The sequence below is a fragment of the Podarcis pityusensis genome (assembly GCF_964106645.2).
Source record: "Podarcis pityusensis genome assembly, chromosome: 12".
NCBI classification, from domain to species: domain Eukaryota; kingdom Metazoa; phylum Chordata; class Lepidosauria; order Squamata; family Lacertidae; genus Podarcis; species Podarcis pityusensis.
The window spans coordinates 48,299,444-48,322,023 of NC_138037.1; the positions used below are offsets into that span (position 1 = coordinate 48,299,444).

The 22,580-nt window shown below is 44.8% G+C and overlaps 1 protein-coding gene across 2 annotated transcripts in view; it reads left to right on the plus strand.

Moving 5' to 3' along the window:
• The window catches only part of CDCP1 (CUB domain containing protein 1), a 51,798-nt gene extending 32,424 nt beyond the window's left edge, over window positions 1-19,374 (plus strand). For both annotated transcript variants that reach the window (XM_080975820.1, XM_080975821.1), the window contains exons 5-9: window positions 468-680; window positions 3,058-3,444; window positions 11,644-12,009; window positions 14,486-14,573; window positions 16,283-19,374. In XM_080975820.1, coding sequence (XP_080831946.1) covers window positions 468-680; window positions 3,058-3,444; window positions 11,644-12,009; window positions 14,486-14,573; window positions 16,283-16,718 — 1,490 coding nt within the window. In that variant the 3' untranslated portion in view covers window positions 16,719-19,374. The remainder of the gene's footprint in view (window positions 1-467; window positions 681-3,057; window positions 3,445-11,643; window positions 12,010-14,485; window positions 14,574-16,282) is intronic.
• The last annotated feature ends 3,206 nt before the right edge of the window (window positions 19,375-22,580 follow it).

Sequence of the window (22,580 nt, forward strand, 5' to 3'; positions counted from 1 at the left end):
GGGCCGTCTCCTCTTCAGGGGTTACAATAGGATTGTTGCAAAGGAGATGGTTGCCAATGTCAGGAAACTGCTGTTGGAAGAAGGGGGAGAGAGTGAGTGGACATTTTTGTGCCTGTTGGTGGATTGAAGTCACTTAACTTTACAAAAGCACAAACTTAAAAGGAGGACCCACAATCGATGACACACTGATTGATAAAGTATTCCATTAATATGCCATGACAGTTGCTTATATGGAGAATTCAGGTAGTTCATAGTTCTATTCAAGAGAGGGGGTAACTTTCTTTACCTGTCCATGTAAATCAGAAATTGGTGAACAGCTTAACGGTTTCAAAACATGCCCCTAAGTAATTTAGATTCTTCTTTAGATCTTGCAAATCATGGAACAATAGCTGCACCATTTTCTTCTTTTTAAGAAAGGGACTAGGTGCTACAGTTCTTCTAAATGATCTCTGTTTTCTTGTTTTCAGACGTAACCTACAGAGTTGACCTCATGAGAGAGAGGGACTTAAATCTTACAATATTTTCGAAGCCAACACAGCCTGGAAGTTTATGCTTGATCTGTATTAATCGTAGTAAAAAATGTGAGACCAACGTGACTTTAGTATCCGGTTCCAGTTACACTATCGCCTTACTGTGTAAAAATACAGAGAATGTGAGGGTAACGGCTGTGCAGTCTAAAGGTATGAACAAAATGTCTGGAATTTAGTTCCCTTAAAGTGTGTATTTGGCGGGGAGACATCTGACAAGAATGTACTCCTATTTTTACTTGCCCTTGCAAATGCTGTTTGTTTTCGTCATCTGTCCTTTTGTTGCTCATTAGCCTTGACTAATTAGAAATAACATTTGAGTTTTTAGATGGGCAGATGGAGCTGAGGTAAATTGTCAATTGATGGGACCACCATCGTATGTTCTGCGAATTCAGATTGCAGAAAGTCTCACTTTCTTTTCAGGAGAACAAAAGTGTAGCTCAGTCTACACAGATGCCATTGCTTTTAAACTTAGTCTTCTGTCTTCATTATTTTTAAAAGCGTGGGGTTTTGACAAGGGAAGTGCTGTTATAAGTCGGGTGCCTATATAATCTTGCAGTGGGCCTTATTTTATCACACTGTTTCTTTTGTTTTATCTATCTCTTAATGAGAGCTAAAATGTTTTTCTTTAATTTTTTTAATAGAGTGAAATGCTCCTTAAACAAAACAGTATTACAGTCCTGTTATTAACTATAACCACTGTCATTTTAGTTAGATACCGCTCTTGCTGTCGATGAATGCAGGCCAGGGGGCACCATAATAAAACACAATAAATATATTCAGCAGTTGTTGTTTTTTAAAAAGATAACATAGTAGTGTGACAACATAATAGCAACCTGTTCAGTAAAGGAAACTCATAACCTCAAAGCCTGGGGGAACAAATACCGGTATATATTTATTATATGTATTTAATTTGTATCTCACTCCCCCTTGCTGATCACAGATCCATGACATTTTAATACTTAATAATAATAATAATAATAATACTTTATTGTTATACACCACCCATCTGGCTGGGTTTCCTCAGCCACTCTGGGCGGCTCCCAACAGAATACTAAAAACACAACAAAACATCAAGCATTAAAAACTTCCCTAAACAGGGCTGCCTTCAGATGTCTTCTAAAAGTCAGGTAGTTGTTTTTCTCTTTGACATCTGATGGGAGGGCGTTCCACAGGGCGGGTGCCACTACCGAGAAGGCCCTCTGCCTGGTTCCCTGTAACTTCACTTCTCGCAGTGAGGGAACCACCAGAAGGCCCTTGGAGCTGGACCTCAGTGTCCAGGCTGAACAATGGGGGTGGAGACGCTCCTTCAGGCAGTTGTTTCTTTCCTTGACATCTGATGGGAGGACATTCCACAGAGCGGGTGCCACTACCAAGAAGGCCCTCTGCCTGGTTAAAAAATGACTTAACCCTTTTTGCTAGGTTCCATTTTAAAAAAAATTATTATAACGCTATAACTATTTCACTGTTTTAATTCCCCCCTTTAAATTAGTGGAGTTGACTGTTAAAAAAACAAATAAACTGAAATGACTCCGATCACAAATGTTGTAGTGAATGTGTGTTCGGCCTCAGATTGTTCATGTGAAATGGACTTTCTCCATATTTTTCTTCTTCTTACCCATGTTTAGAGACCACAATAATAATAATAATTTATAATAATAATTTATTATTTATACCCCACCCATCTGGCTGAGTTCCCTGCCCTCCCATCAGATGTCGCTGCCCACTCTGGGCGGCTCCCAATCAAGTGTTAAAAACAGTACAGCGTTAAATATTAAAAACTTCCCTGAACAGGGCTGCCTTCAGATGTCTTTTAAAGATAGGATAGCTGCTTATTTCCTTCACATCTGAAGGGAGGGTGTTCCACAGGGTGGGCGCCACTACCGAGAAGGCCCTCTGTCTGGTTCCCTGTAACCTCACTTCTCGCAATGAGGGAACCGCCAGAAGGCCCTCGGCGCTGGATTTCAGTGTCTGGGCTGAACAATGGGGGTGGAGACGCTCCTTCAGGTATACAGGACCGAGGCTGTTTAGGGCTTTAAAGGTCAGCACCAACACTTTGAATTGTGCTCGGAAACGTACTGAGAGCCAATGCAGATCTCTCAGAACCGGTGTTATGTGGTCCCGGCGGCCACTCCCAGTCACCAGTTTAGTTGCCGCATTCTGGATTAATTGCAGTTTCCGGGTCACCTTCAAAGGTAGCCCCAATCACCTCCATGGGCCTATCTCCTGTGTAGGTGGTGATGACCACATTCCTAGGTACCTGACCTCCTAGGGAAGGGAGACATGGCCACCCCTCTTTTGTACGCCCCCTGCCATCCTCTAGCCCTAGCCTACAACAGCCCCTTGGTTGACCAGACTCTTAGCAAAATTCGTGGTTCCCCAGTAGGCCTTTTTCCTTGACTCCTCTGTCCCAGACTCATCAAATTTCTGCATAGCTCTTTGATACCCCATATGTCTTCTATGGGTAGCCACCTGCCTGTTTCTCTGGCCTAGAGCCTATGGCTATAACCGTGTGTCTTTCTCATTGCAGTCTGTTGGAATTCCAAAGCCTGCCAGATGAGACCCTTCCATCTGCTTGTACCGCCGTTTCTTACTGGGCTGCCAATCCTGCTTGACACGTTTACGTGGAAACTCCAGGCCCCGGCAGACACCCTCATAGAAATCAGGTCTCCAGCCTCGAAACTTAAGCAACATATCCCAAACCAGAATCAAGTATGCTCTGGGGGTTATAGTTACTCCATTAATGGCAGCGCCCCAGAAAAGGCGTTGCGACTCGGTGTCTTCTGCCCTGGTGGAGCTATTGAGAAAATTCAGATGAAAGACAACATCACTGTAATGCTTAAGACGTATGGCAGAAGGTGGATCAGTGAGACTCTGAAACCGAACCTCACATTGTTTTTTATGCCCGTTATTCAAGGTGAGTTTATTCTGTTTCGCTCCTTCTCTGCATTCAAAAAGTAAAGAAAGTTAAAATCTTGTATCAGCCCAGTGAAAGGCCCTTTCCCGAACTGATGTCAAATATCCCGAGATTGAAATGTGGTTATTATTATTATTATTTTTTTTGGGTGTAATATCTGAGATCTAGTAAAATTTGGATTATGGCAAGGAAGCCTAGGTGTTGTCATTCTAAAAGGGTTATATGGTTAAGGATCCACGAGCAAGAGAGAGAGCTTTCATGGGGTCAAAGTCATCCCTGTGAAAATATTTAAAATCCCACCAAAATTCACGTAGTTTGAGATTTCGGCAGACGTCAGCATGGATTTTGAAGCATTGTCTGCAATGATTGTGCCTAGACATTTTGGAAAATAATAGTAATTTAAAAAATCAGATTGCCATGAAACAAAGGGGTGCGATTTGGTAAAGACAGAAGAAAAAATACGGACAAATAATTACAACACGCAGCAGCAAGGATAAAGATCTTCACTTGTGGACTAATAAATTATAGCATGTATTAATACGAATAGAAGTCATAAATATTGCAGCTGTTGAATAACGGACTATTATTATGATTGGAATACAATTGGATTAAGTAAGACTTTGGAAGCAGAAATATATATATATTTTATTAAACCTGTAATTCTAGCATGAGGGGGCCCCACCAAAATTATACAATTGGATATTTGATTAATTTACATTTGATTTGGTATTGTGATTTGATATGAATATAATGGGGTGTATTTTGGATTTTTGTAATTGAAAACTAATAAAAATTAATTGGGGGGTGGCACAGAGAGAAACGAACGGTCTGGGAAAGGGGCATGGGTTAATTTATCAAAGGAGAGTTTAGCATGTCTGCTTGCAGACAGGTTTTGTGGCAGGGCGAGCTTAGATCTTCCACAGCATGTTTCGCCGCAGCTCTAGGATGGCTGAAATAGAGAAGCAGGGAGAAGGGAACATGGAAGAGGAGAACAAGTTGGTTTTCTCCTGCTCTGGAGGGTAGGACTCGAACCGGTTGCTTTGAGTTACAGGAAAGGAGATTCCAACTAAATATTGGGGGAAACTTTCTGACAGTAAGAGCTGTTCAACAGTAGAATGGTCTCCCTTAGAAGGTAGTGGATTCTCTTTCCTTGGAAGTTTTTAAGAAGAGGTTGGATGGCCATTTGTCACGGATGCTTTAGCTGAGATTTCTGTATTTCAAGGGATTGGTGTTCTGTACATAGTATGCTTAGTGCTAAAGTTTAGTCTTATCCAGGGTGGATAAAAATCATTGATTAAAAAAATAATAATCGGATTTTTAAAAAAATTAAATCTGATTTATTTTATTTAAATTGGATTTTTTGAAATTTAAATCGGATTTTAAAAATAAAATACTTTTGGAGGAAAAATCTTTCTAAAGATAGTTTTCTATTTAAGTTACATTATAGTCCAAAGGCTATTCATCAGGAAATAAGTATTTGTTTTAAATTTTTCATGTGTGCTAAAACTCTGTTGTTGTTTTTTAAAATTGTTTAATCACATCAGTTAACAAACATGGATACTGTGATGGGACGATGAGCTGCTTGTGTGTAAAATCCTAGTCCCTCAGAGTTTGGTCAAGTTTGCAAACCTCTGTCTGTAACGGAGCCCCTTAAACATGGCTCCGTCAGTCGCTGGCAGATTCCGACAGTGGTTGCTTTCGGAATCGCTTCCAACATAAAAGCTCCTTAACGGAAACACGTCTTCTGGACTCTCTGCGTGACAGTTTCCGGCGAGGAGTGGGTGTCCCTACAGGAGGTCCTGAAACCTCCCCACTGTTTTCGCTGGAAGTGTCTCTGAGCCATCCCTCCAGCTCCCTTTCCCTCAGCTCAGCTCCTCTCCCCCTACTGGTTCCCTCTTCAGCTGCTGAGTCTCTCCCAACCTGTGTGAGCCCTTTCACTTCCCTTCCTTCCGATGGCAGTTCCCTGACATCCACCTCCCCTCCAGGGCCCCCTTCATCCCCTCTCGCCCCCTCCTCTACGGGCGGTGAGGAGGCAAAACCCCGGAATGAACTTCCTTCATCTTCCGATGTCCCGAACACTTCTCTCCACCTGTTGCGGTTCCTGGTCTCGAAGTACTCCTCCTCCTCAGAGTCCATCTCCCCTTCCCCTTCCGATTCCGAGAATCCTTCCAACTCCTCCTCCTCATCGGTGGTCCCAAAGTATTCCCTCCGGAACCTCTCCACAGGCTGAGGTTTCCTTGGGAACCTTTGATGGAACGTTTCTATCAATACCTCGTCATTGATATCTTCTGCCATTACCCAAGTGTTTTCTGACTCCGGTTCTCCTTCCCACGCTACCAAATACTCCACCTGATCCCCCTTCCATCTGGCGTCGAGGATTTCTGCCACATGGCTGCTGCATTCCCTTTCTTCTATGACCGGTCCCCGAGTGGCCATCCCTTCTCGTCCCCCCTCATACGGTGACAGTAACGACCTGTGAAATACTGGGTGCAGTTTCATGTGGTTGGGTAACCGGAGCCTGAAAGCCACTGGGTTGACCTGTTGAATGACCTCAAAGGGACCCAATCTCCTGGGTCTTAATTTCTTACAACCTCCTTTGAACGGCAACCCTTGGGTTGACAGCCACACCCTATCTCCCACCCTTATGGTTTCACCTTCCCTTCGGTTCTTGTCTGCCTGCCTCTTGTATTCTTCCTTCGCCCTTTCTAAGTTGAGTTGGAGCTGACGATGGATTGCTTCCATTTCTTCTACAAAATGCTCGGCTGCCGGGACACCCCATCTCTCCCCTTCTCCCCCTGGGAAAGCCCTGGGATGACACCCATAATTAGCCAAGAAGGGGCTCATCCCTGTGGACACATTCTCGGCATTGTTGTAGGCAAATTCCGCCAGCGCCAACTTTTCTACCCAGTCATTCTCTCTGTCATTGACATAACACCTCAGGTATTGCTGGAGGACCCCGTTTGCTCTTTCCGCCTGCCCGTTGGTTTCAGGGTGCCGGGCAGTCGAAAAGTTGACCTCCACCTGCAGTAAGCTCATGAGCTTCCTCCAGAACCTGGAAGTAAATTGTTTTCCTCGGTCTGAGACCACCCTCAATGGCACCCCGTGCAACCTAAAAATGTGTTCTACAAATAACTTCGCTGTCTCTTCCGCCGTGACTGCATGCGAGCAGGCTACAAAGTGGCACATCTTTGTTAGTAGGTCTACCACCACCATGATGGCTGTTTTCCCCTTGGACTTCGGCAGATCAGTCATAAAATCTATCGACACTGCCTCCCAAGGTCGTTCTGGGGTTGGTAAGGGTTCTAATAGCCCCGCCGGTGCCCGCCTCTCCCCTTTGGCTCGCTGGCATTGCTCACACCCTCTTACATACTCCCGTACATCTTCCCTCACCTTAGGCCACCAAAATTCCCTGGTGACCAACCACATGGTTTTGTGTTGTCCAAAATGCCCCGCCGTGGGGCTGTCGTGCAACTGCTTGAGTACCCTCCCCCTTAAGTCTCCTTCAGGGATATACAGTGCCCCTTTGTAATACAAAGCTCCATTTCTTTCCTCGAAACCCCCTGGTTCCTCTCCCTCACCCCTAAGACCTCTGAGCTTATTCTGGGCGTATTCATCATTCTCTGTTTCCTCTACCAGTTCTCTTTGTCCCACCAATGCGGCCCCACACACCCAGCGGTCCTCTGGAATGACATGTCTCTCTTCGGGTGCTCCCTCCCCCTCCAAATATTCAGGTTTGCGTGAGAGAGCGTCCGCCCTAATGTTCTCTGGGCCTGGCACGTAACAAATCTCAAAGTTAAATTTGGAGAACTCCTGGGCCCATCTCACTTGCCGTTGGTTGAGCACTCGTGCCGTCCTCCAATACTCTAGGTTCTTGTGGTCAGTGCACACTTGCACCTTATGTTGTGCGCCAATTAGCAGGTGCCTCCATCTCCGGAACGCCTCATGAATGGCTAGTAGTTCTCGGTCATACACCGTGTAGTTCCTCTCGGATTTGTTCAGCTTTCGCGAAAAAAAGGCACACGGTCTCCACTCTGACTCCTCCTTCCCTGGCTGCAGAAGCACCGCCCCAATCGCTCTGTCTGATGCGTCAGTTTCCACTCTCATCGGTTTTTGTAAATCCACATGCAGGAGTTGTTGTTCCGAGGCGAAGGCCCTTTTTAGTTCCTCAAATGCTCGCTCCGCCTCCTCAGTCCAAACGAACTTCTTCTTACTGCTGAGACAGTCCGTAATGGGCGCCGTCAGGTGGGCAAAGTTTCGGATGAACTTACGATAGAAGTTCCCAAATCCTAGGAACCTCTGCACATCCTTCCTTGTTTTGGGTGTTTTCCATTCCAGCACCGCCTGGACCTTGCCGGGATCCATGGCCAATCCCTTGTCTGACAGGCGATACCCCAGGAATTCCACCTCCTTGGTATGAAACTGACACTTCTCCAGTTTTACCCACAGCTGGTTGGCTTGCAGCCTGCTCAACACTTCTCTGACGTCTCTCACATGCTGCTCCTCATTCTCAGAATACACCAACACGTCGTCTAAGAAGGCCACACAATTCTTGTAAAGCAAAGGCCCCAGGACGTGGTTCATAAACGATTGAAAGCACGCGGAGCCTCCTTGTAGGCCGAAGGGCATAACTAAATATTCAAATGCCCCCAAAGGGGTGAACATGGTGGTTTTCCATTCATCCCCCTTCCTTATTCGTATCAGGTTGTACGCCCCCCTTAGGTCCAGTTTAGTAAAAATCTTTCCCTTCCTGACCCTTGTCAAAATGTCGTCAATCCTGGGCATAGGGAAAGCCACTGGTTCTGACACTGCATTTAAGGCCCTGAAGTCACACACAAGCCTCGGCTTGTTCGTGTTTTTTTTATCCACAAAAAACACTGGGCTGCCCCCCACCGCCCTGGACTCTCTGATGAACCGTCTCTTCAGGTTCTTGTCAATGAACTCTCTTAGCTCCTGCATCTCTCTGTCTGACATGGCGTACAGCTTGCCTACAGGGAGCTGTGCCCCAGGGAGTAAATTGATTTGACAGTCAAAGGGTCTATGCGGGGGTAGTTGGTCAGCTTCCCTTTCGCTGAAGACGTCGCGGAGATCTGCGTATTGTCGTGGTACCTTCACGTTCTCCGTTACTTCAGTCCCTGCTAGGGTGGCTTGGGCCCCTGCCAAACCCTTTCCCTCTTTGCAGTGTTCTAAGCAATGTGCTGAACCAAAAGAAACCACTCTCTGATGCCAGCCCACCAGCGGATCATGTAACGCTAGCCAGCTCATCCCCAATATAATGGGAGCTCCTCCCAAGGTGGCCACATTAAACGCTATCAGTTCGGTGTGCCTTGCCACCTTCATTATCATTGGGACGGTCTGCAAGCTGACTTCTCCTCCCAACAGCTCCCTGCCATCGATCGTGGTCACCTGCAGGGGGTTGCTTAAAGGGATCGTCTGTATCTGGTGTTCAGCTGCAAACTCTTTGCTCATGAAATTGCAGGAGCTGCCTGAGTCCAACAGCGCCTTTATCTTTAGAGGGTGTCCGTTTGGCAGCTCTAGCGCCACTTCTATCACTAGGGCGGGTTTAGGAGGTTCTGGCGTGGGCACTTTCACTGCTCTTTGGCCTGGCTGCTGTGCCCCGACGGTGGCAGCCAGGCGTTGGCTTTTACTTGCTTCGGTATTTCTTCCTCTCTTCCCTCCACAGCTCCTACCATCCCTTGCCATTCCTTCCTCTGGGGGCAGACTCTGGCAAAGTGACCTGGCTGTTGGCAGAGATAGCATTTCCGGGCGCCTTTTCCCTCCTTCTTTCCCCCCTCACTGGGCTTTGAAACTGCGCGCGCGCGCGCTGTTCCGATTTCCATCGGCTCTGCCGGCGGGAAAGTTGGCTCTGGAATGTCTGGAATGCGGAACTCCTTCCAACGTTCCCCCTTCCCTTCCCGCCTCTCCAATGCTCTTGCCTCCTGGCGCGCTCCTATGGTCAGCGCTGATTTGGTCAGCTGGTCCATAGACTCCGCCCTGGGCGCCCGGGAAAGTTCGTCTTTCACAGCCGAAGAAAGCCCTTCTTCAAAGAGCATTTGAATGGGTTCCGCCGATAGATCCCACCCCAATTTATGGATCAACATGGTGAACTCAGTCCAGTACTCACGGACAGATCGGCTCCCCTGTTTGCAAGCCATTAACTGTCTGCGGACCACTCCCTGTTCAATATCGCTGGAAAACATCAGATCCATGGCGCGAAAGAACTTCATCGTGTCCTTTAGGACGTCACTATTCGCTGCCATCAGGGGTCTAACCCAGTCTCTCGCCCCCTTTTCAAGATGCCCAATCACGAAAGCCACTCGTGATTCCTCGTCAGGGAATTCATCAAACTGCAGATTGAGGGCATATTGCATCTCTGTCCGAAAGCCATGATAGTCTTTGGGCTCCCCCCCAAACTTCTGCACCAATCCTGGTACCTTTCTGACGAGCTGGGTGTCTTTCCCCTTTTTGTCTGCATCCTGAGCCCTCCTCTCCTCAAGCCTCGCCGTCTGCAGCGCTAGCTGGACCTCCAACACCCGGTACCTTTCTTCCAGGCTTGGACCCGCTCCAGCTCCTGCTTCTCCGGTTCCGGCTGGGTTGCTCATGATGCCTTCTCCTGCACAAGCTGCTCACGGAGTCTGTCGGAATGCTGTGATGGGACGATGAGCTGCTTGTGTGTAAAATCCTAGTCCCTCAGAGTTTGGTCAAGTTTGCAAACCTCTGTCTGTAACGGAGCCCCTTAAACATGGCTCCGTCAGTCGCTGGCAGATTCCGACAGTGGTTGCTTTCGGAATCGCTTCCAACATAAAAGCTCCTTAACGGAAACACGTCTTCTGGACTCTCTGCGTGACAGTTTCCGGCGAGGAGTGGGTGTCCCTACAGGAGGTCCTGAAACCTCCCCACTGTTTTCGCTGGAAGTGTCTCTGAGCCATCCCTCCAGCTCCCTTTCCCTCAGCTCAGCTCCTCTCCCCCTACTGGTTCCCTCTTCAGCTGCTGAGTCTCTCCCAACCTGTGTGAGCCCTTTCACTTCCCTTCCTTCCGATGGCAGTTCCCTGACAGATACATATGCGATAATGTTATTGTTTTAGTTAAATAAATTGTTTAAATTGTTATTAAGGGAATGATTATTTTTCACCTTCCAATAAAGTACAGCAGAAAAGTTGTCCAAATAATTTCATAATTACCTGTCTTTGTATTTCTACTAGTATCACCAAATCAGAAATTTTTGATATAAATGTAAAAACTACTCTGAAAATTTATTATTCCAAAAACGAAACCTTCATCTGGTTGTAAATATTAAGATTATACCAGCAAGAATGAGTCTTTCTGTAAAAAAATGATTTAAATCAAGTCTTACTGACAAGTGATTTAAATCTATTCGATTTAAATCAAATCCACCTTTGTCTTATCATAAGTTAAGTAATTGTAAGTTAGTTACCGTATTTTTCGCTCTATAACACGCACCAGACCATAACACGCATGTAGTTTTTAGAAGAGGAAAACAAGAAAAAAAAAATTCTAAACGAAATAGTGGATATATGATTTTTGTGGTACATGCTGTGGCCACAGACATGTGATCTGACAGTGAGTTTGGAGTAGCCCGATGCAAAAATCCTGAGGATCCATGCTTTGTAACCACGGAGGAGGGAAGGAAGGGGAACCATGGATCCTCTGCTCACGACTGCAGCAGATCCCCCCCCCCGCCACCCGCAGGCATTCACTCCATAACACGCACAGACATTTCCCCTTACTTTCTAGGAGGAAAAAAGTGAGTGTTATGGTGCAAAAAATACGGTAAGTCTGCTGCAACTGGATTTTCTTATGGACTGTGCCAATCCTGAATGTATTGGATTTGTGACCATTATACTCATTTGCCTTCAGTAGCAGTAAAGCTCTGTACAATTGCCTCTGGTCTACTGTTTGGGAAATTCTGCTACGTGTTTAAGCTTTTCCTCCACACGTATGACATAGGTGACCAACTCTACAATTCTATGACTCTATGAGAAGTGATTCAGTGGGATGTGAAACCAGGCAGATTCCTTTGTGCGGGGTGTACACAATTTTTTTTAGCACAGCTTAAATTGCAGGATCTGCATGTCTTAGAGATGGCCAAGCTTTCTTTCACAAAGGGTTTATTTTGTCTTGCACGGGGAAGTAAAGGGCAGCAATGACTTCGCACATTTGTTTTTTTTTGTGCTCCCGCAGAAGAGTGTGTATTCAGCGTTACTCCAGATCCGAAAACCGAAGTTTACCTGCAAACCCCTAACTGGCTGGAAGGTCTGCCTCCTTTCACGTCTGTGTATTGGAACATCACCGTCCCGGCAAAACAAGTTGCGCAGCTGTCGTTCCCAAAGGACCGTATGGGTGTTACTTGTGTACAGAGCCGGGCGAACATCTATATTCAGGAACAGAGACCAAATGCGGAAGAAACCGTGCGCCGCGAAGATCAGAAACTACCTAAAACTCTCGATCTGAAACATCATTTCTGGGTAAACATCACTAACTGTAAGCCGGCGACCAATCAACAACTGAGCATGCAGTTCAGGGTGAAGTTTGTTCAGAAAAAAGCAGGTGAGGCACCACATGTTGTGCGTTGTTTCACAATAACCAAAGGGAGGTTCCGTCCTGACAATTGTTCATCTTTCAATTCTGTGTTCTTTTCCCATGAACCTACAGAGTTGAGGAAGAACTTTCTACCTGGTTTCAGTCACACAGGGGTTAATTTCCTGGGCTATAAACAGTACAACGGTACCTTGGTTCTCAAACTTAATCCCTTCCGGAAGTCCGTTCCAAAACCAAAGCGTTCCAAAACCAAGGTGCGCTTTCCCATAGAAAGTAACGCAAAATGGATGAATCCGTTCCAGACTTTTAAAAACAACCCCTAAAACAGCAATTTAACATGAATTTTACTATCTAACGAGACCATTGATCCATAAAATGAAAGCAATAATCAATGTACTGTGCCATAAAATAAATAAGACAGTGTTGTAGATGATAAAAATTAAAATTCCTTTTTTTTCTTACTTGCACTGACAATAGTCATTGTTTGGCTGGGGGGCTTTTATCCATTTCCACAGTCACACAATCAATCAATCAGTAGCTGAACTGGGTTCCACACAGTCGCAAAAACAAATGAACTGAAAAAGCCTCAAAAACAAAAATGTGAAATAAATGGCAAAAATGAAAGCACAAAACTTAATCCGTTCCGGAACTCCGTTTGACTTCCAAAATGTTCAAAAACCAAGACGCAGCTTCTGATTGGTGCAGGCACCCTGGAAACAATAGCCGGCAACCACATTGAACACTCGGCTTCCGAAAAACATTCGGAAACCAGAACACTTACTTCCGGGTTTTTGGTGTTTGGGAACCAAGGCATTTGAGAACCAAGGCACCACTGTAGTTCCTAGCTGTCAACATGGACTTCCTTCTCTTACGCACTTCTTCTACCTATGTTGAGCATCTTTTCAGCTGCTTTCAGCAAGCTTGTATCCCCCAGACCACTGGACCACTTCCCCTGCCAGCCCGCAAGGTGGGGGGGGGGGTGCCTACAAGGATTTGGGAAGGAGGTGTATGTGGGACTCTGTCAGCTCCCAGGGCCCTCGCACAACCTTCCCAGAGCCCTTTAAGCGAGGAAAACCTGTTGGGTGTAAGGTGTAAGGTGCAAGTTTACCTGTGCTTCATTTGTTACCATAAACTGTTAACTTTGTGTAAAATGGGATGGAGCTATCAGAGGACTCTGCTGTATTAGTAAAGAAACAGCGAATGGAACTCGCTATAAACATGCAACACCAGATGGCGCCCGAGAGCAGGAAATTTTAGAACCCCGTTTTACATAGAGATTTTTTTCTTATGTTGAAACGATCTCATTTCTGTCTTATTTATGGCGTTTCCCTTGTGTTTATATCCACCCAAACAAAGTTCATATTTTCATGGCGCAACCATGGCAGAAATGTTCAGGGCTGCTTTTAGTGAAACTCCCCGTTGAAACATGGCAACTACCTGTGAACATTGCATATAGAAGGGAATAACTCTTCGCTTTTTTAGTGTATAAATATTCATGGTGCTGAAGAAATCTGGAACATATTTCCTGTCACAGCTGAACTTTTAAATGAGGCTAGATAGTCATAGCAGTTGAGAGATTATATTATCTAAATTTCTTTTTCTATTCTATTTGGGATGTCATACGTGGGAACATTTTTTAAAAGAGAGAACATCTTGTGCATGACTCTTTTGCAGTTGCGTAACTTCTTGTGATTTCCCACCACTTCTATTTCTCTCTTCCCCTTCCCACCATCCAGCTGTTAACTACTGGACGGACCGTCTTGCATTTGTTGAAATTCTCCTGATTTACAAGTTGCTGTGTATTTCCTCCCCCTGCCTTCCCCCAGTGTGTGTACTAAATTGCAATAAAAAGGTAAAGGGACCCCTGACCATTAGGTCCAGTCGTGGCCAACTCTGGGGTTGCGGCGCTCATCTCGCTTTATTGGCCGAGGGAGCCGGCGTATAGCTTCCGGGTCATGTGGCCAGCATGACTAAGCCGCTTCTGGCAAACCAGAGCAGCGCACGTAAACGCCGTTTACCTTCCCGCCGGAGCGGTACCTATTTATCTACTTGCACTTTGACGTGCTTTCGAACTGCTAGGTGGGCAGGAGCAGGGACCAAGCAACGGGAGCTCACCCCGTCGTGGGGATTCGAACCGCCGACCTTCTGATCGGCAAGTCCTAGGCTCTGTGGTTTAACCCACAGCGCCACCCACGTCCCTGCTAAATTGCAATATATATGGATTTTAGATTGTAAATCTCTCCCAAGTGTTAAATGCATGGCATGAAAGTTTAGTCAGGAGAGAACCCCGCAGCTTAACCCCTTCCCTTCCAGACCCCCTTCTATCTCTCTTCTTTTGTTCCTTTGGATTGTGTGTCTATGTGCACACGCTCATAAAAATCTGGAATGTTTCAGAAGCGAGCGAATGCAGTGACTCTGAATCAGGACAAGATGAGCCACCTCTCCGACTGTTTATCACTGAATGTCTCACTTTAACTTTTTGCAGGTTTGGCAGTCATAATTGGCGTTGTGATTGGCGGACTCGCGCTGCTATCAACTATCGGGCTTGCCATATTCTGCACTAAGAGGAAGAAGTAGGTATCTCTTGTTCTCAGAGGTTTTCGGCGCAGATTAAAATGTCCCATTTTTTGCCAGAGGCAGACCCAGGTTTTAACAAAGTATTGCAGGCTCCAAACCAGGGAACCCTGAACGTTATTCCTTTGTGAACTGGAGCCTTGAACGTGCTTTGATCTCTTCCTACTTAAGATGTGACCTGAGCTGTTAGAACTTGCTGTGCCGATGGCATCGGGGCAGAAATCGCAGCAGGAAATTTGTCGTCCTGGCACACACACTGGCTGCATGTTAACTGGCGCAAGAGCTCTATTTGCACACCTTAAGGCAGGAATGGGCCACCTGTGGCCTAACATAAAGTGGCCTCTGTAAGCAATCAGTTCAGACCCCTGGCAGCCTTCCCCAGAAGTCTGTTTTGTAGCAGGAGGTGACTAGCAATGATTTTTAAGGCTGAATTCTAACTGGTCCTCTTGAAGGACAAGTTTTCCCCCTGAGATTTCTTTCTTAGTCCTTGAAAACTTGCCAAAACTGTTCCAACTTCTCTCTCCCAGTAACGCCTGCTTGTTATGAATCATTTCTTCTAAAAGTAAATTTTTCCCTCATTCCCTGGTTTAAGGCCACTACAATTTAATATAGACGGTTGGTTGAACTTGGTAGTTTCCACCACAGACTTCTTGACCTCTCTTCATGCAAGTTTCCCTTTACCAGCACCAACAAATGCCGTCGCCCCCCCAAAGCAACCCCCTTGGCTGTCTCGGTCAGAATACAGTCAGGAAGGGAGAGACCCAAGTTTCCCAATTCTCTTCTGCTTATAGAAGTCACATCGTGATGAAGCAGTAGTGACTGTGATTCATGTCTGTAGTTTGCCCCCATTCAGAGGCACTTGGGCCAATGTCACGAAGACTTTAGCCTGTATGAACTCTTAGAGTTTCTGAATCACGTTTATTTTTAAGATGTGTATGTCTTCCCATACTATGTGAACGGGGAGACATATAAAGTGAAGTTACACCAGAGGAAATGCTAAAATTAGGGTGTTATCTGACAGCAGCGTTTTTGCAGGGTGGCTATTTCACATGGTTCCCTTTGTGAAAATAAAGTGGGAAATTCAACGCTCCATCTTGAGATCTGTTAGGCTGGTGGCCATGCAGCCCAAGGCCTTCTTAGCACAGGCCCCATAACTGTAAAACTCCTTCCCTGTTAAGTTTGATTGTAGCTGTTTCTATTCCACAAAGCTACAGATCAGAAGAATCTTTAACTGCATCAGTCACTAGCCATACCAATAAAATAAAATAAAATGCACTAAAGATAGGGGTAAAGGCTATGCAAAATGCATTCTAGAGGTTTACATCAATAATCAAATAACAGATCTTATCCTAATTGCACCTGCTAAACAATTTGCAGTTTTTGCTGTCAGCTGGTTATCTTCAAGTTCAATTCCTCTCCCTTTGGCTGTTTTTATTCCATGAAGCTTCTGGGCCAAATTGAGTGTTTTATACTTGCTGTTGTCTTTGTTAATATAGTCATACCTTGGATCCTGAACGCCTTGGTACTCAGACATTTTGGCTCCTGAACGCCGCAAACCCGGAAGTGAGTGTTCTGGTTTGCGAATGTTCTTTGGAACCCGAACATCCGACAGGACTTCCGATTGGCTGCAGGAGCTCTTTTTGGGTGGCCGGGCAGAGAATGCAAGTTTATTTTTAACGTTTCTTGCTTTGTTTCTTCTTCCCCCCAGAAAAAAACAGGAAAACCAGACTCCAGCCATAGGAGTGTATAACGGTAACGTCAACACCCAGTTGCCTGGAAAGCAGGGCATATTCAAAAAGAGGAAAAAGAACGAGTCTCATATCTATGCAGTTATTGATGACACCATGGTTTATGGGCACTTGCTGGACGACTCTATGAAACCAGAAAATGCCGAAATAGGCGTGTACCAACCTTTTACCGGGCCAGTGAGTACGGCCCCTTCGCCGCCTCCGATCAGGAAAATATCCAAAGTGCCCAGCATGGAGGAATCCTCTTTCACGATATTGACTGACAGTGAGATCTATACCTTTGCACAACGCAAACCAGAAGAACTCCAGGCCAATGGTGACGTGACTTCGAGTGGTAATGGAAATGTCGGCATGTCCTTGCTTGATGAAAACGAACAGGAAAATTCAGAGCTCTGATGTTTATGCAACGGTTCAGATAAACGAAATCTTGCACCCATTTTCCCTTGATTTACCTTTTTCAAAAAGAAAAAAGAAAACAAAATACTTTGGTTGCTGCAACTCTGTTCCGGTTTTCGAATGAACGTGCTCAGACAATGTATTTCCGTAGCATGTTTTGCAGGGATACAAGTAACTTTGAACATGGAAAAGGACAGCAAAGTGTTTTTTAAAAGGCAAGAAAGATGGCACATTGGAGCTTAAACAAAGCTGGAGAACTAGGTTGCCAAAAATATCTTCCTTCCTGTGTTTCTTGTGCAGATTTCAGCCCATACTACAGAATAAAAAATGCAGGTGTGCAGAATGGCATAGTCTGAAGATGGTTTTTTCACACAGTAGCCTTGTCATAGGAATATGACTTTTATTATTCATGTGGATTCACTTCCTTGGATGTGACGAGGATTACACCAGTCCTTGAACGGACAATGCCTACAACAACTGAACAGCAAAAGTTATTGTGCTATTTGTGAAAAAGTATTCTACTTCTCTTTTCAATCAGTTGTATGGTGTGTGTGTGTATATATAGTTCAGGACATTTCATTTTCTTTCTTTTTTCATCTATAATTTTGTTGTGATTGTCCTCCAGTGATGTTTTTAAAACTAAGACCAGTGTGTCGTCCAGGTTCTTTTTTATTTCTATTTAAATAAAAACAATTATTTAATTTTTATTCATGCATATAACATAGCAGTTTCCACTGCACAGTTGCCAGCAAATATGCAAATGATATAATATTGCCAAAGTTCCTGTGCAAAGAAATGATTAGTTCAGCACGAATGAGGCTGCTAATCTGCGCAACCCTTATGGTGCAAAAACGATAGACTTCAGTGTAAAAAATTCAAAATTATTTATGGGCTTGACCTTGATGGATGTTTGAACAATGTTATGCTCTGAAGACACGTGAAAGTATGCAACTTTTATGCATATGTGCAACCAGTGGCTAAGTCCTTGCCTTCAAATATATAAGAACAAGGAAGACAACAATGCCATTTTCATGGCCTGGACAATTCTGGTTTTTGGCAAAATAAATTGCCCCAAGCCTATGTATTCAAGTGCCTAATTTTGTGGGTAGGTGAGCCGCTTTGTGGAACATAAATAATTTTTGCACACTGTGCTAGACTTCCAGAGAGGCGCCAGCTGGCTTAGTGTGAATTAACTCTTGCAAAGTGACGATTAAACAGAATGCAAGTTAGGAAAGGATGGAAGGGGAAAGTTTGCATTTTTTTTGATGACATAACACTATGTCACTTGACTGAATACGATTGCAGTACGCAGGCTTCACTCAGAAATATTCAGTAGTTAATACAATGTGGGGAAACATTTCTACTGGGCTTTGTGGCAGCTACTTGACATTAGCATTTCATCTTTGTACATAAGTGTTTGACTGTTGCGCAAGGCCTCTTGCAGAACTCCCATTTACCTCAGCAGTTCTTGAGCAAGGGCTGCTTCTGGCAGCGTGTGTCTGTGGGCGTGGGCGTGTATCACACGCAGAGTTTTAACTAGTCACAGAAAAAGGATAATAGTTAAAATCCAGAAGGCTGTTTGGTGATGTTGTGCGAGAGCAGTGGGGCTTCCTAGGGCTTCCTTCCCCAAAGAAGCTGCCTTAACAAGTTCAAGTTGCTCCTGAGACTCAGGTGAAATATCAGCAGTGACTTCTGTGCTGGCAAAAACGAGCAGCACCTTGTAGTTTTACAAAGAACTTTTCTGGATTCCTTCCAAGTAATGCATTCAGCAAATTTTGTGCCGCCATATAAATTTGTACCACCCAGTTCTTTTCACTCTGTCGTTTAAATGAGTATAAGTTGAAGCCAGTAACTCCAGTTTCCATCATTAGCATTTAATTTTCACATCAATAGTACTTCTAGTCTGTGTACTGGCTCTCGTCACTTAAATTACATACAGTAGTCAGGATTTCTTTTTGCAGTTCATTCTGTGGTCTGTGTGAAATATCTTGGCCTCGTGTTCACTGTTGGGCATCTCCCATTGCACGGTTGTGAAATGGATGAGGCTTGGGTCTCCGTAAACATCATTTTTGTATGCATATATCATACGAATTTGTTCTGGAAGGTTGGGCCTATTTTATAAATGGGAAAGTATGTTATGACACTGGGCATTGTCTTGCTAAAGTTGTGTAAAACCTCGTTTCCTGGCAGTATGACTGTTTCTAAAATAATTCCCCCCCCCTCAGAGTTGTATTTCTTGCAGCCTCTGTGAATGCAGAACACTATGCAATAAAACCTTCATGAGAATTGCAGGCACAGACTGGGGTTGCATAATTATCCCCCAATTTATTTGTTTTGATGCCACTATTTCTATATGCCCCTCAATAACTTATTCACTGTATAGTCCTCTTTTTTTAATGCTGCATTTAAAGTGTTGTCTTACAAGATGCTGTCATTGTAAATATTTGTGACACCTTTGTACCTCACTGAAATCCACAGTGTTCCTGTTCCACAGTCTTAAAATGCTGTAATTTTTTAATTCCAGGCTGTTGTTTTTTTTTAAATAAAATAAAAATTCATTTTCTGTGTTTAATGGAGAGGGACATGTTGATGCAAAGGGTCTTTTTTTACATGTCTGAGTTCTTCAAAACTGAAATAAAATGGTGTTTACAGTTAACTGCTGCTTACCTGCATCTTAAGTAACTACTGTACTTAACAGAAGGGCTTTTTTAAAAAAACTCCCTTTTTTGGTTTGCTGGTGGCCCCAGATTGGCAGGAATTGTGCTCACAATGGCATCATTCTAGTGCTGCTTTATGTGAGTGTAATTGGTTATGAATCATTGGTGAAAAAACAGGAATGACAGTGTACTGTTAACCCGTATCCTCCCTTCTGACAGGACCATTTCTGCTTAGGGGCCAGCAATGTTCGAAACTCCCATTGTTCTAGGTGCATTTTGTGACAAGGAAATTCATTAGTGCAAGCAGATTTTGAGCTCTGGGCGCCTAAGATTTCAGATTAAAAAACTGCAGAGTGGAAGGAAAGGAGGACCTTTTTCTGCCTCCCCACTTCCAGCCACACTCTGAAGACTGGAGAAGAGACCCTCTTAAGAATATTAGGGGGGTGGGCAGGGGAAGGACTAGACCATGTGAAAAATGAACATAATATTTTAGCTGTAGTTAATTCATTTTCAGCGCTGTATTCTTGTTCTAAAAAAGCGCGCCTAGACATTCCGTTGTTGCACCCATAACCTCGGTTTCAGGTGCCATTTAGCTCCTATCTTTCATAGCTCAATTTCTAACAGTGGGAGCCAGATAGCTATAATTCCTGCCCTCCCAGAATTCCGTTTTTATTTTCCAACTGACCGTCCCATGGCTTCTAAGCAACCTCAGGCCTCATGCAATTTTCCCCCTAGGATGTGTTTTCATGTTACCACCTTAGATTTGCATTTAAGACCCTTTTCCTAGTTTTGCTGATTCCTCTCTTGTTTCACAGTGGCCCTGTTATGTTTTCATCTGCTTGCTTATTCAATGTCAAATTCTTACCTGTAAAGCAAACTGAAAAGTATCTACGAATATATTGGTCTTTCCTGAACAGAACCATTCTTCTTGACATCTGAGAGGAAATTAGTCAGTAAAGGTGAAGAAAACCTCATTGTTAGTAATTCAGGTGAGCAAGGATCCACCTTCAATTGCAGGTGCTCCAGAATCTAGCAGTCATCCAGTGGGTGATAGTCAACTAGGTTTTACTCAAAAGTAGGCCCAGGGAAATTAATAAACATGAAATTAATAAACTATTATCTTGCGCCCAAGATTTGGGGGGCAGCGGCACATGTTTTGTGCACATGATACCGCATCATTGGGCAATGCACCCTCGATGATGTGACATCATGCGTATGACATCACACACACATGGCTTGCATCGCCGGGAGGAGGTTTCCTCAGGATGAAACAGCCATTGAACTGCACTGTGCTTGGCCCCTTCTGCCCGTTCAACATCAAGGGGGCCTAGCCCCCTGCCAGTAAATATTTAGGGGGCTGAAGACCTCTCCACCCCTATGAGTTCACTGGTGTTCAAAGTCCAAGTGCGCATGTCATTCCATACCCAAACTCCATAGGTATTCTGTACCGTCTTGAGAAATACTCCTATTTGATGCATTTTCCCCACAAAGCAGGTTCCATCTGATTTGAAAATGGAAGCCTCGGCCCAGTATATCTGAAGGAGCGTTTCCACCCCCATCATTCTGACCGGACACTGAGGTCCAGTGCCGAGGGCCTTCTGGCGGTTCCCTCACTGCGAGAAGCAAAGCTACAGGGCCTTCTCGGTAGTGGCACCCGCCCTGTGGAACGCCCTCCCATCAGATGTCAAAGAGATAAACAACTACCTGACTTTTAGAAAACATCTGAAGGCAGCCCTCAGGGAAGGGAAGGTTTTAATGTGTGACATTTTGTGATGTATTTTTAATCTTTGTTGCAAGCTGCCCAGAGTGGCTGGGGGGGCCTAGCCAGGTGGGCGGGGTACAAATAATAATAATAATAATAATAATAATAATAATAATAATAAATAGAATTTTAGAGTTGGAAGGGACTCGAGGGTCATCTAGCCCAACCCCCAGCAATGCAGGAATTCTGCCACCAACCATCCCTGGGCGGCCTCAAACCACCAACCTTCTTGTTAGCAGCCAAGACACACTGAGCCTTAAACTGAGATGTGTACATTTCAGGCTACTGTTGTCCATGTGCAGACACAGGTTAGGTCTGGGGAAGAAAGACATTCCTGCCACTTCTCTGGTCTGTACAGCCAGTGCTTTTTTTCCTTAAAAAGAAATGTTTAGGGGTACTCTCATTTTCCTACTCATATTGAAATATTGCCCTTCAATGAGGCCAAACTTAGATTCACAAAATGTTTAGGGGTATGCCTAACTGAGTCCCCTCCCAGAAAAAAAAAGCACCATGTACAGCAATGTACCCCTGAGGGTGAAAGAGGAGAGCGCAAAATATGGTCTGAAGCTCAACATCAAAAAAACAAAGATCACAGCCACTGGTCCCATCACCTCCTGGCAAATAGAAGGGGAAGAAATGGAGGCAGTGAGAAATTTTACTTTCTTGGGCTCCATGATCACTGCAGATGGTGACAGCAGCCACGAAATTAAAAGATGCCTGCTTCTTGGGAGAAAAGCAATGACAAACCTAGACAGCATCTTAAAAAGCAGAGACATCACCTTGCCGACGAAGGTCTGTATAATTAAAGCTATGGTTTTCCCAGTCGTGATGTATGGAAGTGAGAGCTGGACCATAAAGAAGGCTGATCGCCAAAGAATTGATTCTTTTGAATTAAGGTGCTGGAGGAGACTCTTGAGAGTCCCATGGACTGCAAGAAGATCAAACCATTCCATTCTGAAAGAAATCAGCCCTGAGTGCTCACTGGAAGGACAGATCCTGAAGCTGAGACTCCAATACTTTGGCCACCTCATGAGAAAAGAAGACTCCCTGGAAAAGACCCTGGTGTTGGGAAAGATTGAGGGCACAACAGAGGACGAGATGGCTGGACAGTGTTCCCGAAGCTACCAGCATGAGTTTGACCAACCTGTGGGAGGCAGTGGAAGACAGGAGTGCCTGGCGTGCTCTGGTCCATGGGGTCACGAAGAGTCGGACACAACTAAACGACTAAACAACAACAGCAGCAATGTAAGAATGCGACTTGTAACGCAGCAGAGGATAGTGACCTTGCTGTGTTTCAAGCTGCCCATGTGAATTTCAGTAGATCTACTCAAAGTAAAAGTTAGCTAACTACCACCGTAGGTAACCTGGAAACGCCTAGTGTGTTCTTTAAAAATCCAGGCACATTCCTTTGACTTCTGTGACACATTCTTCCTCATACTGCTC